Source organism: Malania oleifera, chromosome 12 (genome assembly GCF_029873635.1).
Source record: "Malania oleifera isolate guangnan ecotype guangnan chromosome 12, ASM2987363v1, whole genome shotgun sequence".
Classification (NCBI taxonomy): Eukaryota; Viridiplantae; Streptophyta; class Magnoliopsida; order Santalales; family Ximeniaceae; genus Malania; species Malania oleifera.
Genome location: NC_080428.1, coordinates 73,596,712 through 73,612,323, shown reverse-complemented (window position 1 = coordinate 73,612,323; position 15,612 = coordinate 73,596,712). Strand labels below are relative to the sequence as shown.

Sequence of the window (15,612 nt, the reverse complement as noted above, 5' to 3'; positions counted from 1 at the left end):
GTAGGAAAGTGTTCCTGAAATTTTTGAAGAGGGGTGACAAATGAGAGTGTTCGACTTGGCATTCGATTAATGAGATGTGTGGCTATTAAGATGGCATCGCCCCAAAAATAATGTTTCATGTGGGTAGTAAACATTAATGCCCTGACTACTTCAAGTTTATGTCTATTTTTTCGTTCAGTAATCCCATTTTGTTGAGGAGTATCCACACAAGAACTTTGATGAATAATTCCATTATCTTGAAGATAAGTTCCCAGGATGGTATTAAAATATTCCGTACCATTATCAGTATGTAGGATCTAAATATGAGTTTGGAACTGTGTATGAATCATGGTATGAAAATTGATGAAAATTGAGCGGACTTCAGTTTTGTTTTTCAGTAAGTAGACCCAACAAAGACGAGTATGGTCATCGATAAAGGTCACAATCCATTTTGTATTGGTGCGATTTAGGGAACGTGAGGGACCCCATACATCATTGTGAAACATAGCAAATGAGCGAGATGGTTTGTATATGGATGATGGAAAAGAAGTACGACGATGTTTAGCAAGCTCACAGACTTCACATTGAAACTCAGAAGCCATTTTATTTGAACAAAGAGAAGGAAACAAACGTTTTAAATATTGAAAATTGGGATGACCCATCTGTGAATGCCATAACAAAAGTTCACTATTTCTAGAAGTAGATGCAGAATCACAAATTGCAGTATTACATAGTTCACTCAAACTTGCCTCCTCAAAGTAGTAGAGTCCCTCATACGCTTTAGCAGTACCAATCGTCTTCCCCGATGATAGGTCCTGAAAAACACAATGAGAGGAAACAAATTTAGCGGAACAATTCGAGTCTTTTGTTAACTGACTGATAGATAACAGATTGCAAGATAACTTGGGGACATGTAAGACCGATTGTAAAGTTAAGGAATCATATATGCGAATACTTCCTTTTCCAGCAACTGGTGAGAGAGAGCCATCCATGGTTCGAAATCGCGGTCGCGGGTAACGTCGCGTAACGGTCGCGGGTGTTGCTGGTGTTACGTAATGGGAAGCGGGCATAATGGTCGTGAATTTTTTTCACGCATGCACAACCATGCCAAAATCGAAAAATAAGCATGAAATCCATTAATACATTATTTTTAATGAATTTTGAAGGCTTTCATTCAACCTACAAATGCTTTTTAATAGGCATTATGATTTTTATATTAATTTTAGTGCGCTGTTTACAAAAAGAAGCATATTTTTTTATAGTTTACATTATTTTAATGAGTAAAAAGATGTAGAAATGTAAGAGTCAATTAATTAAAGTCATAAAGTTACTAAAAATGAATCAATAGACTCAATAGTCAATACTCAATATAGACATTACACATACATGAATTTAAAAAGTGATTAATATCAAATATCAATAAATAGTTGAAAATACATGAATATAATATTACAAATTTATAACATAACACATGTCACCACCAAAAAGAATGATGTGGAGGGTCTTTATAATTTGCATCTGTATCTTGAGATTGGGATGGGAAATTATCTCCCCATCCTTGTGGAAATACATAGTTGAATAAACCCAAGTTTGCGTCATTTCGTTGTTGCTCTTGAAAATGTACTGGTGGTGAAAATCCTCCTGAATAATGTCCATAAGTTGGGGCAGGGGCTGTGGGTAGTGTGTAGAAGAAGACTCACTAGATTCTGAGATTCCTGATCCACTAGGATAAAAATGTGAGTCACGAAATGCATAATGTGGATATGCTGGATGAGATCCATATGATTGTGATGATGAACCATCTAAACCAAAGTCGTCAAAACTATGAACCACACCATATGAATCTTCAGTAGAATCACTAGGGTCACCACGAGCACTCCTTCTCCTGGGTTGTGAAGATTGGTTCCCTGGAGGAATACTCAAGTCATAATTTTCAGGTATGTCATGTAGTCCATAAGGATCAGAAGGATGTATATCCCTTGCCAATGATGTCCCTGTGTCATATCCATAATTATATTCTACACCGCCGCCTCCACCACCACGACTGCCACCCCCCCCAACCCCAGCTCCAGCACCACTATTACCATCATCATCACTTGGTGGGCTCAAATCAAGATTGTCATCACTTTGTGTACGTTCAGGGCTTGAACTTGAATCATCATGCGCATTTATTGGTGGTCGATCACCTCCTTTTGTAGTACCACCAACTTCTTCATTTAACCAATTTGAATTGTCCTGACCGTCGAGTAGTGGTGTCTCTCTCTCCTCTAACCATTGACTTAAAGGATCATCTTCTTTGAAAATGTAGTTCAAATTGATAGGATTGAAACCCTCTTCAATTTCTTGTTGGCTTCTTCCCATTGTACGTCTTAACTTTAACCTCATGTTGTAGAGTACGAAAACAAGTTTTTGTAGTCTCATGTACTTTAATCTATTTCTTGTTTTCGTATGGATGAGGCTAAAGATGCTCCAATTACGCTCAAAATCCGAAGTTGATGTGGTCTGGTTAAGAACTCTAATTGCTATTCTTTGGAGCTCAGGAGCACACAAGCCATAATGAATCCACCATTCAGCTGTATGAATAATTAAAAAGAGTTTTATGTTAGTATAGCGTATATTTCAAAAGTCAAATTTGAACATAAAGAGAGAAAATAGAGTTATTCATCCATTATTTAGCTATATAGCCATATTTACCAGGATCTGTTTGTTTTACTGCCCTTTGAGCCAACGGGGTTCCAAAAGTCTCCTGCCTATCTCGATATAGCAACAACTAAAAAAGGATGATTGTGAAATATAATTAATTAATTAGATGTATTAATAATTATTCTTGAAAGTATTACAGAATACTAGAACAATTCATTATTCAATTTAATGGAACCAATACTTACTTGATTAATAGCCCGAATTTGAGTATCTATATTGGGTACCAACTTGGTTATCACTTTTTTAACCCCATCTATGACTTCTCTAGCAACTTCAGGAGAGGGTGGGGCACCATAAAGAAATTGTGGGTTCAAAAAATACCCTACAATTAAATTTAAAAACATATTAATCAACAGTTTTGTAATGCAACTATGCATAATTTAAAAGTTAAAATAATAAGAAATTGTATTTGATTTACACTTACCAGCAGCGTGCAAATCTTGGTGCAACTGAAAACTCCATTGATTGTCAATAATTTTTCAATAGTCTTTGTAAAACCAACAATCTTTTTGAGTGACCAACTTCGCCCTATCAATTGTCTCGTATATGAAGCCCATGGTTGGTTTTTCATTACCATCAACCAATTTAAGAACTTTCACTAAGGGTTCTTGCACTTTAATTATATCAGAGGCCTTTTGCCAAAACTCTTTGCCTAAGATAATTTTCTTTGAATCATATGTTGGGCCTAATTTTGCCATCCCAAACCTTGAGTTTTTTCAAGCATCAGATGTAAACATTTCCCTTAATGCTTGTTTATGCCTGACAATAGTCTCCAAAGCAATGAAATTTGTGGCAAATCGAGTGATGGCAGGACGAAGTAACTCTCTATTATTTGTGAATTTCTTCATGAAATTCATTGTCCATGTGTGGTTGTAAATAAATGAGGTTATTATTCTTGCATCTTCTAAGACCTTCTTCACGTTACTTTTCTTACCAATATCTTCAAGAATAAGGTCTATGCAATGAACTGCACATGCTGTCCAATAGAGATTGGGCCTCTTCTGTATTAATAATTTTCCTCCTGCCTTCATTGCAACTTCATTATCAGTCACTACTTGGATAACATTCTCCTCTCTAATTTTTTCAACCACCTCGTCCATTAATCTGAAATGAAATTATAGATTTAATAATTACTACTATTTAATTAAAAACATGCAAGTTCATAATACTATTTGCATATACAATTAAAATTAAAAAATTACTTGAAATAATATTCAGCTGTTCTGCTTGACACATCAGAGGCATCAACTGATTTATGAAACACGGTGCCTCTATCGCAATAAACTAAAAAGTTTATAATGTGTTTTCTAGTTAGTCATGACCAACCATTGCACATAAGGGTTACACCTCTCTCCTTCCAAATTCCAGCAAAAGAAGCTATATAATTTTTCATTTCTTGATACTCTTGCTCCAAATAAATTTAAGATATTTCATAGGGTGATCGACCCTTCATTCCCTTTCCAACCTCTGCAGCAATATCAAGCATAGACTGCATAAATGGAGAGTCAGCTACATTCGCTGGAATCCGATTATAAATTAGGAATTTTCCAACTACTTTTCCTAATTTACTTTTTAAATTTTTCAGTAACTTAGTGTTGATTTTTGGTTGTTTCGCACTCTTACTTCTTTCTAAAATAGGATCCATTGCCTTTAGTCTAGCTTCAGGGGCATCAGGATTGATCCATTGTCGTTCACTGCCTCCAGCTTCTCGACCACTATAAGATCGAACTCCTGCTCTATTGAAACCACTGGTAGCACCACTGCCAGAGCCACCTCCCTCTTAATAAATATTACCCCCTCTAGATGTTCTTGTTCGAAATCTTTGTCTCTCTTCCCATTGTTGCTGTGATCGTATGCTTTCTTGTTGAGCAAATTTCATGCTTTCTTCTTCCAAGTCTTCTTCATCGTTTAAATTCTCAAAATCTCCTCTAATTTGGCTTCTGCTTCTTCTTGCCTTTTTTGTTTATCTCTTTTCTTCTCAGCATACTGTTGTAGATGTTTCATCATTTGTTCTCTGACTTGTGTGGTCACAATTGAGCATCTAGCTACTTGACCTTTTTTATGTGCCAAGTGTTGTTTCAAGCGTGTAATGCCCCCTTTAATTATCTTCCCACATAACTTACACATAATAACATGTCTATTACCGTTCACCGTAGTACTAAAATGCCATCCAATATCCTCACTAGGTAAGTTCTCATTTCCTCTATCACGTGACATATTGATAGATTTAATTTGATGATCTCTATACAAAACATAAAGAAAATACAAAGTTACAACCTTTCTAAAAAAATGTCAGGAATAATATTATAATTAGTAATTTAGTAAATATTAAATAATAAGTACTAAATAGTCCTTCTAATTTTAAATACTTATTACGTAAAAATAAAATATAATATTTGATTAAAAATAATAAGTAATGTTTAATTTATTTTTATATTTAAATAAACAATTATAAAATATTAGGTATTTTATTACAAAAAAAAATATTCCTTTATCTTTAAAAAGATATTTTCATTATTTTTTATAACTTGATTTTATTTTCATTTATAACTATAAGAAATTAACATTGTAATTTTAAAGGTGGAAAAGACTTTTGCTCTACTTTCATATACATCGCAGCATCACTAATAGAGATCCATATAGTACAAATTGACTGCTTAACTTTTTAAGCATTTTCTCAGTATATGGATTAAAATATAATTTTTCTACAAATTCTAGTAGTAAACTAGTAATTAGTAAAAATCTGAATTATTAATATATTAACTATTAGGTTAAAATTTTATTTTTTAAGTTATCAATTTTTACTTTATTTGATAACTAAAAACAAAAAATAGATCATGTAACGATTTATTTTCCCTAATTTTAAATTTAAGGTCAAAATGATGTTTTAAAACTTAAAAAATATTTATAAACAGGAAATATGTGATGGAACTAGATTTTCCTAATTACCTTTCAAAAAATATAAGACAATTAAAATATTTATAAATTAAGAAAAATTTATTTTACATAGTTATTATTATTTTCTAATTTTTTACTCTATTAAATTACTCTTTTTTTTAACAATTTAACAAACATAATTTTCAACAAATTATAATTAAAAAAAAATAAAAATAAAAAGTTTAAGATGTGGGTGTTGAGTGTTGACTGAAATTTTAAAGTTTATCTCATACGCTGAGATGAGTAGAGGCCAGAGAGTCTAAGTGAGACCGAGAGAGGGGAGGGGACTGCCTCGAAGCCTCGAAGCTTCGTGCGACGACTGGCGGAGGGCTGGCTGGTGGCGGCGAGTACGACGACTGGCGGAGGTTGCTGAAGGGCTATCAATGACTCCAAGCTCTGTGCGATGACTGGCTGGTGGCGGCGAGTGCGACGACTGGCGGATGAAGCTGCCTTCGGCCACTCTCAAGCTTCGAAGAACTTAGTTAGGATCAGGATTTAGGAAGGCTAGACGAAGACTGCGAAGATGAGTAGATCTGCTCAGGCTTCAAGCCTTCTTATTGCTTTGGCGGCTCGGCCAACAAACTTTCAAGGTATGTTTTTTCACTCTTTGAATGTTAGATTGCTAGATGGTTGGTTGGGACTTGGGAGAGGGGGAAAGGAGCGATGCGCAGCAGAAAGGAGATTCTGCAAGCTGTCGGCATGTAACGGTCCGTAACGGACCGTTATGGAGTGTAACATTGGGGTAACGGCCATTACGTCTCCGTAACGGCCGTTACGGCTGTGAATTTTTTCCGAACCGCATTATCGGCCCGTATCGATTTTGGAGCCCTTGATTTATGTTACGTATCGGACGTTACGCTACATAACGGCCGTTATTTAAAACCATGGAGCCATCTGCAATTTCCGTTATTTAAAACCATGGAGCCATCTGCAATTTTTACCCTCAAATTCCCGCCATATGGTGAGTAGGATGAAAAATATTGATAAGATCCAGTCATATGATCGGATGCACCCGAATCAATTATCCATGGACATTTGTAACAAGATGTGATTTTTAAAGCTGACATATGATTACCTCGGTGAGCCAGGGAAACAGAGGAAGACTGATCCGATGTTTGCATTGATGAAATCATCTTATATAACTGATCCAACTGTTCAAGACTGAATGCACTGCTGGACGGGTTATTGTTGTTCTCTCCTTGTGCTTTTTCAGTTGATCCGCCTGTGCTGGCCTGGTACCCACGATTTTTCTGGTATTATCTCGGTTTCCAATCTGCCGGTTTTCCATGAATCTCCCAGTAGGTATTTTTTGAATGACCTGTTTTTCGGCAATGTTCGCACAATATTTTTCCTCTTTGCGGTCGTTGAGTAGGTCCCCCTAGGCCTTTTAATACAAAAGCTGAGGCATCTGGCCCAGCGTGCAGCCCATCTAATTTTTGGGTGGATACAGGTATAGGAGGGTCCAGCCCAGCGGATTCATTTTGAGGCCGCAGCATCACCCGCCTCCTGTTCTCTTCCCGTCTGACCTTTGCGAAGACTTCTCGGGTCGAAGGAAGAGGTCGCCGGCCAAGGATTCGTCCCCTCACGTTGTCGAGCTCTCGATTCAGGCCGGCAAGAAACTCGAAGACCCTCTCGTTTTTGAGCCTCCTTCGGTATTGCGTGCTGTCGCCGGAGCACTCCCACTCCTCGTCGATGCTCAGATTGAGCTCCTTCCAGAGATGAGTCATCTCCATGAAATACTCGGTAACACCTCTCTCACCTTGCCTCATCTGCCACAATCGGGTCTTGATGTCGAAGATTTGTGAGTAGCTTTCGACATCGGAGTACGTCTCACGTACGGCTTCCCAGACTTCCTTCGCCGTTGGCAAGAACAGGTAAATTTTTCCGATTGATGGTTGCATCAAGTTGACGAGCCAAGCCGTGACCATGGAGTTTTCGGACCTCCATCTTTGCAGGGCTACAGCGTCGGAAGGCTCTGGTTTCCTCCGCTGACTGGTAAGATAACCAAGCTTCCCTTTTCCCTCAATCACTAGTTTCATGGACTGAGCCCATTCACGGAAATTTTTTCCGTTTAGTTTTTCCAATGAGAGTGGAAAGACTGCGTTATCCAGTTCATTCGTATACCCACCGAACGTAACCTCTGAGTCACCGGTGATGTTTGCAGAGGAGGTAGAACCTCTGCTGTTAGCCATCGTTTAGCTGGGTTTAAGAAACCCTAGCTCTGATACGATGAAAGAAGAAACGATTGAAAAATATTTTCTTCATTATTTTGTTCTTATGTACAATCCAATATATAATACGATTACCTATTCTAAGCAAGGAAACAATTTCTATTGAATTAATATCAAATCCTCCATAATTACCCACTTTCCTAATTTGTATTTTATTTACAAAGATATTCGGGATTGATATTTTAACACTTTGTCAAGCCACTATGACCCATCTTTGAAACTCCAAAATTTCTTGGAGTCTAAGATGTGAAAAATTCCTTCCTTGGTATAACACGCTGTGAAGCACCACTATCTATCACTCGTCTTATAGGATGCAAGATTGATCACTTCCTCACTAGGATTGACCACATTCCCATCACAAACAATGAGAAGACCATCAGAAATATCATCTTAATCTTCCTTGTCTTGCTTGGTATTACTATCCTTGTTCTCTCTTTTCAACTTGAAACAATACTTCTTCATATGCCCCTTTTTGCCGCAATAGTGATATTCAACCTTCTTGTATCTTGATCTAGACTTGCTTTATCTTTTGTAACCTTTTGGTTTGTAGATTTGCTTCTCCCCCTATTTCAACAACTAGAACTTTAGAGTGTGATAATGAATCTTGAGTCCTTTTCACTTCCTTATTCAAAACACCACTCTTGGCAAGTTGTATGGATAACACACCACATTAAGGGCAGAATTTTTTTCAAAATGTTTCCCAAGAATCAAGCAAAGTATTAAGCAACCAAAATCCTAGTATCTCATCGTCAAACTTTATGCCCATTCCTGACAACTGATCCCAAACTCCTTGAAATTCATTCAAGTGATTTGATATGGAAGATCCTTCTCTATATCTCAAATACATCATCTTGTTCAACAAATACAGCTTATTGTTCCCAGTTTTCAAGGCGTACAATGATTCAAGTTTGTCCAACAAGGTTTTGGAATTTTTTCCAACAAAAAGTATTAAGCAACCAAAATCCCAATATCTCATCGTCAAACTTTATGCCCATTCCTGACAACTGATCCAAAACTCCTTGAAATTCATTCAAGTGATCTGATATGGAAGATCCTTCTCTATATCTCAAATACATCATCTTGTTCAACAAATACAGCTTATTGTTCCCAGTTTTGAAGGCGTACAATGATTCAAGTTTGTCCAACAAGGTTTTGGAATTTTTTCCTACAGAAAGCATGCACATGAATCGTTTTAATTGTTAAACATGGTACACTCACCATAAACGTAAAGTTTAATTTTTAAAGATTTTTCTTGAATCCTTATCTTATATTTTTATTGTATTTTGAACTCTTAGACCTAGTGCTTTAGTTTTGACTCTAGTGCTTTTATTGTATCAATTCATATTTATTGAAATTTCCAAGTTTTTTACAATTTTGTTTGTTGTTCATGTAATTTGTGATTGATTTTTCTATTTTTGTGTCGATTCCTATAATTCTATTCTAAATTCATGAAGTTGGAATTTTGATTCACAATATGAATCCGAATTTGAGAACTATGGTTGACAGGGGTCTGTGTTTAAGTGCATGCTCGCTATTTTGGGTGAAGGGTCTGTTGTCATCATTATATATCTTGAAATCTCTTGACTGGAAGCAAGGTGGTTGAGATTGGTGTATTTGGAGTTCAGAGGAGTTTGGTGTATTTGGAGTTCAGAGGATGGGATCATCTTAAGATTTTATAACAATAAATAGCGGGAATAAATTTATATGTTAAGATTCTATAAATTTCAAGAATTTAAAGCCTCTTGTACAAAAAAAGTACTAGTAGGTCAAAATGTTAGTATGTTAGCATACTAGTAGGTCAAAATGTTAGCATTCTCATGTTAAAAATAAATGTTTTAGGTTCAAATTTTTGCATCCCCATCTTAATCAAACTCAACTCATAATGGAATAAAGATTAAATACTTTTAGAAAAATGTTACTTTTTAACTTGAATGTGTCAATTATATGACATGAACTCCTATAATTAAAACAAAATAGTGTATAAAATTATAAATAACAAAAGCAAAACTGTCAAACTTTTTAATCAACATTAATGTCATCATCCGAGTTGCAATTGCTTCATCAATGTCTTGCAAATCATTGCTAATGTCTTAATGAAGCCTATCATTAGTATCATCTTCTTCATTATCATTGAATTTGTTAATGCAATAATTTCTGTCTTCATTCTCAACCTCAACATCGATGTTTGATCTGCCTACTAACCACTATGGATTAGAAGCAAATTTATGAGCTACTATTTTGTTTGTAATAAACAAATTACTTTCTTTCATTGTCTCTTTCTCTTTTAAGTAGGAGGAGACAAACACAAACTCTATAATTCGAACAAATTGGTGATGCCATCACAAACCTCTACCACATGCTCATTTATTCAATTGATCTTGTTATTGTCTAATTGCCTAATTGCCAGGGTTTGACTCTTATGTTGTGTTTCATGTGAAGTCATTTACGTTGTGCTAATTTTTTTTCCCTGTAGATGTGAGAGGAAAATGGATGCAAACAAACTTGCCCATTAATTTAGCTCATTAAATTTGTTATTTTATTCTTACTAAATAGTTGTATTTTTGCCCCCCCACCCCCCTTTTGAGCTCTTTCCCGGAACGTAACCCCCCTTTTGAGCTCTCTCCCGGAACGTAAGTCTATTAATATTCTCTGTGTGTGTGAATTATGCCTCAGACCCTTGAAGTTTTACTGAGCAGCACTTCGTTCCTTGGAATTTAAATTGCAACAAGTTTGATTTTTATGTTTCAAATTTTAGATTTGATGAGATCTCCAAACAGAGACTAGAACTGATCTGAATACGAAACTTAGGAGCCAAACTCTGGCAATACTTGGATGAAGTTCAATTTACTGAAACTTCAGAAACTCGTGTAATTGCAGGTTACAGCGATGGACTGTATGTCAAGTATCATCTGTTTAGGTGTTTTCAAACATCATATGTTCAAGGACTATATATCAATTATCAATGCAGTTGATGAAAGATCACATGCTGTTGTTTACCCCAAAAAAGGGAAAGATTATATGCTGTCCTCTGTTTTTGTAGGACAGTAATAGCTTGGTGATGATTCTTCCTGCAATTTGCACATGATGGATGCATGGTCCAAGTTGATGGATGATTTCATGTGTTTGGCCCCTGCATTTCCTCTTTGTGGCTGTGATAATTGGCCGTGGCAAATGCGTCAATGTGGAACATTAAAAGTACCGGACTGCTATTTGGAGCCACAGAATTTAAGATTCTGGGCAGACTGCAGTCTCAATTGGAATAGACTGGACTGGAAGGGGGACCAGACTGCAGTAGTAGTAAGCAATTACAAATGTTATTGCAGCCACAGAATTTAAGATTCTGGGGATTCTTTTAAAAATTGTCATGTCGAAAGAGCATGAGACATTATACATTGGTGGCCTAAAGCTTAATGATTAAAAGCATTTAGATCATGTCGGTATTGTGAATCAAGTTTGTGCAGACTTTACAATGCAGGTGGAACTAGAACTACAGGTTTTGAGTTGGGCATGGTGACTCTTGAACCATAGATCTTGTTTTGATTTGGGACCCTCTCAAATAGAGCATGATAGTACGTGATCATGTTGTAGTATACGTATTGTTATGTACCATGTTGGAATCTTTGATGAACACGTATTATTCTATGAAAGGTCAATCAGATAATTGACTTGTGAGACTTCTGAGTTTTGAGTGGTAGAAGATGGTGATAACTTAGATTATGTGTGATTTGTAGAATGACTATTTTTAAGAATGGTCATATTAGGGTTTTGATAGCTTATGAAAGAAAAATGTGTCATAAAGTAAATGACAACATAAAAACTTGTATTGATCCTTTGTATGGGATGGACAACAGAATAAATGAATGTATTTAAATTTTATCATGAGAATTTTTTATTTCTATTATATTTTATGCTTGGTGAAATAATATAAATTTTTACGTGACTTTTTCTTTTCCTTTTCGTAAATGATTATGTTTTTATGCAATTTTTATTTTATTTTCATCCAATTTCACTTCATGAATCTAATGAATTCATGGCTACCTTTTGGCAGTGACTTGATTTGGGCACATGAGTTAATTTGGTGATCCAAAAATCTTGAAACCATTGAATATGACCCGAACATTATGCTAGTTGTAGATGTAGTAAATAAAATGATACTTCAAATTGGTTTGTGCATGAACATATGCTCTAACTGGGAATTAAATATAACAATAGAGAGCAAAATCACTCGTAAAAATGTGAATTAACAAACCAAATTAAAATTGCAACGGAAATGCATGTTAATGCAAATATAAGAACTCATTACAACAAAGTAGCTGACCTTCGTCCCAATTACTAATTATTTGCAACTCTTGGTTGTATTAGGTGCATTGAGATGCATTTAATTATGTGCACTCTCTATATTAAGTACTTCCTTTACTTCCCTTTCCAATTAGCATGAGTAGTCTTCAAATGCTCAACAAATATATTAATACACTTATCAGAGCTCCCTCCATCACTAACTGCCCTCTTAGCCAACTCCCTCCATTTACCTACATTCCTCCTTATCTCCTTGCTCCTCTCTCCTTCCATCACGTCCTTTAAACAAAACACCAGTTGCTCTCTCCTCACCACCCCCTCCTCCTCCTTGGCTCTCACCCCAACCCCCCAAATCTCTGCCACAAACTTGGCATTCGTAAATTGGTCTGCCCACTGCGGCACTGCCACCATTGGCACCCCAGTGCTGAACCCCTCCAGTATGGAGTTCCACCCACAATGTGTCACGAAACACCCCACAGCCCTATGAGCCAGCATTTCTAGCTGGTTGCACCATGTCACAATTAGACCCTTCTCTTTGACAAAGTTGGCGAAGCCTTTGGGCAGTTTTGCGCGCTCAGACTCCTTTACTACCCATAAGAAAGGGAAGCCGCTGTCCCTCAAACCCCATGCAATCTCCTCCATCTGGGTGGGCATTAGGGAAGCCATGCTGCCGAAGGATACATACACCACTGAGTGCGAAGGCCTCTGTTCTAGCCATTCCAGGCACTCTTCACTTAAAGGACTCCATAGGCTAGCGCCGTATCCCTTGTCCCCCTTGATTTGGCCATCCAAGTAGGCTGATGGGACCATGGGACCGACCAATGCTGCCGGCCAGTACTCTGATGTGCCTTTTGCTTCCTTAATTGTAAACATGCACAACACAAAATGTGTTGGTGTTAAAAGATGATTTGTATAAGAGTGAATGGAATGCAATGTTCAATTGACTCAAAATCTTTCTTTCCCATATCATGTTAGATGGAATGTTACAAACTTATTTTTCTTAGTTACTTCATCCTTATGCAATTGTCATTACATTCTTATTATATTTGATCTTACTTTTTTCAGCAATAGGTAATCTACGAATCAAGTGTAACTTACGAACATATTTTAATAATTGGATTGTACACCTTTTATGGTACCACACATACAATGTACATGTCCTAAATGCAATATTGGTCGCATCACCATATATCTAGTTAGTATGTAGATCGGCTAAGTCGTGTTTCACAAGCAATGTTCTATTTAGACACATGATGGTGGGGCTTATAGGCTCCACCTTCATATGTCTAGTTAGGATATCACTCAAAAGATGGGTCATGTATCCCAGGCGATATCCTAATTAGAGACATGAGAATGGGATTTATGACCTTTATCATCATGTATGTGTCTCGTTGGAATGCCATTCAAGCTATTTTTGCAAACTTAGGTCATGTGCCCTAAGATTCCTAATGCTATCCATACAAGAATAACTCTTAAGACTATTTTTAAAAAAATATATAGATTAAATTTATTTTCAATTTGGAAGAAAAAAAGGTAATTTATTTTTCAATTTCTTTCTTCATTTTTCTCATACTAAAAGGCAAAATTGAGACATATTGGGGGGGGGGGGGGGAATCCACGTTTAATCATAGCAAAATATTATATAGTCATCAACCTATTTAATCAATTAGGGATGCCTATATTGTATCAAGTGCTTTAGCTAAGTTGGTTATATCTACTTCATTCAAAATAGACGAAATAACTAACTTTGCATTTGATAGCTTGAACAAAACGCAGTACAAAGGTACATTGAGTTTCATTCAAGTTCACATAAATCTAAAAATTTAAAACTCAAAATCTATAATGCCCCCACACAGCAGTATCTAAGAAAAAAATTTGGGCCATTCTGAAAGAGATCAACATGAGTAATGTTTTTATAAGACTTTTTGGAAGGTAAAATATAAGCTTCCTAATTTTGCCATCCTTGAAGTATCCTAAGAAGACATAATGTGGCGGGCCTCACCACAGACATGGATCCCACTCGTACTCTGTTTTTTTTCTAGATATTCAAATATAGCAAAATTTAGAGAATCATGGACCTCACACAAGCCTTCTCTCTTCTGAAAAATACTCTTAAATGGCAAAATTGTGGAGCACTTGTGATTCACTACTTTAAAATTAAAATATATATATATATATATATATATATAAATAGTTAATATAACTTGTAAGTTTATATGTTTATGAATAAGAATGGTTTAAAACTATCACCCCTGCGGCCCTGCCCATGCAATCACCAAACAAAAATTGGGCATTACCTGGCCTTCCAAGTCTTCAAAGGTGTTTGCAAACACCCAATCAGCCCCCTCCAAGTTGGAGTACTGCCCCAACTTCATGGCCAAGTAAGCAGGGTGGCTCTCCGGCCGCTTCACAAAACTTGGCAAGTCCGGATACTCCAGGGGCGGCATTCCCGGCAGCACCAGCGGCAGCTTTTCCCGCTTCACCGGGAGCGCCACCAGCCCCCGGTGTATCAGGCAGAAGATGGAGCACACGGCGGCGGAGTTCGTGAAGAAGGCGGCCCCCACCGCGCCGTGCTTCTTGGCCACGTCGAGAGCCCACGGCAGAAACGAGTCGTACACCACGCAGGTCACCGGAGATTCCGTGTACCGGAACTTTAGGATGAGGTCGGAGAGCGTTCTGGAGCCGTGGGTCTTGAAGCCCTCGAGGAAGGTGTGTTCGCCGCCGGCCTGGCCGAAGCCGCCGTCGTCGAAGCCGTCGGATATGGATTCGACTCTGACGTTGGGGACGCGGATAGAGGCGAGGGTGTAACGGGTGGTGGCTATGGTAGCCTTGGCACCCTTGGAGGCCAAGCGCTTAGCGAATTGAAGGATGGGGTTGATGTGGCCTTGGCTTGGGTAGGGGACGACTATGACATGGCCTATGCATGGCTCCTTCTCTCCCATTTCTTTTTGTTTGTGTTTTGATGTGTTACATGATCATCTAGGCTTCTTATTTATATAGGCGAAAAGTATTTGGAAAGGCAGAGTTAATGTCTAGTTTGGTTGTGCAAGACGGGCCTCACAGTTAGGCATTTTGGTAGGTCTTATACCTAGTCTCATCATTTGGAGACTCTGGACTCGTCGATGTAGAGTCAGGATGGAATCAATTCATGATTCGGTGAGAACTATGTGACTTGATATTCAATATTGGCTGAGATCCATTTCAGACAAGTTAAATAAATGTGCACCTGCTTCTTGCACAGATATTGCAGTCCTTCATGCTTTGGATATTCAAGTAAAAAATGTTGGGGTTCGTCTTCCTCGTGTAGTCAGATGGTGTAAACCTGGGATAGGTTAGGTTAAGCTGAATGTGGATGGGAGCTGTAGAGGAAACCCAGGGAATTGTGGTGGTGGAGGCGTGATAAGAGATGAAAAAGGTTAATTTAAAGTAGCTTTTTCCTCATTATTGGGTTATGGAACAAATAACA

The 15,612-nt window shown here is 37.3% G+C and overlaps 2 protein-coding genes across 7 annotated transcripts in view; one reads left to right on the top strand and one right to left on the bottom strand.

Moving 5' to 3' along the window:
* LOC131144226 (DEAD-box ATP-dependent RNA helicase 22) overlaps positions 1-11,524 on the top strand; it is a 29,131-nt gene extending 17,607 nt beyond the window's left edge. For 2 of the 6 annotated variants that reach the window (XM_058092745.1, XM_058092742.1), the window contains exon 9: positions 10,896-11,524. The gene's annotated coding sequence lies outside the window, so the exon portion shown is untranslated. Of the gene's footprint in view, positions 1-10,727 lie in introns of all 6 variants that reach the window. The other 4 variants (XM_058092746.1, XM_058092741.1, XM_058092744.1 and 1 more) reach the window with 2 other exon arrangements.
* Positions 11,525-12,064: 540 nt separating this feature from the next.
* LOC131144225 (UDP-glycosyltransferase 74B1) lies at positions 12,065-15,104 on the bottom strand. Its single transcript, XM_058092740.1, has 2 exons — positions 14,444-15,104; positions 12,065-13,004 (listed from the first exon to the last, which is right to left on the bottom strand). Exons 1-2 carry the CDS (start codon positions 15,086-15,088, stop codon positions 12,264-12,266), a joined length of 1,386 nt encoding a protein of 461 aa, XP_057948723.1. The 5' UTR covers positions 15,089-15,104; the 3' UTR covers positions 12,065-12,263.
* Between the last annotated feature and the right edge of the window lie 508 nt (positions 15,105-15,612).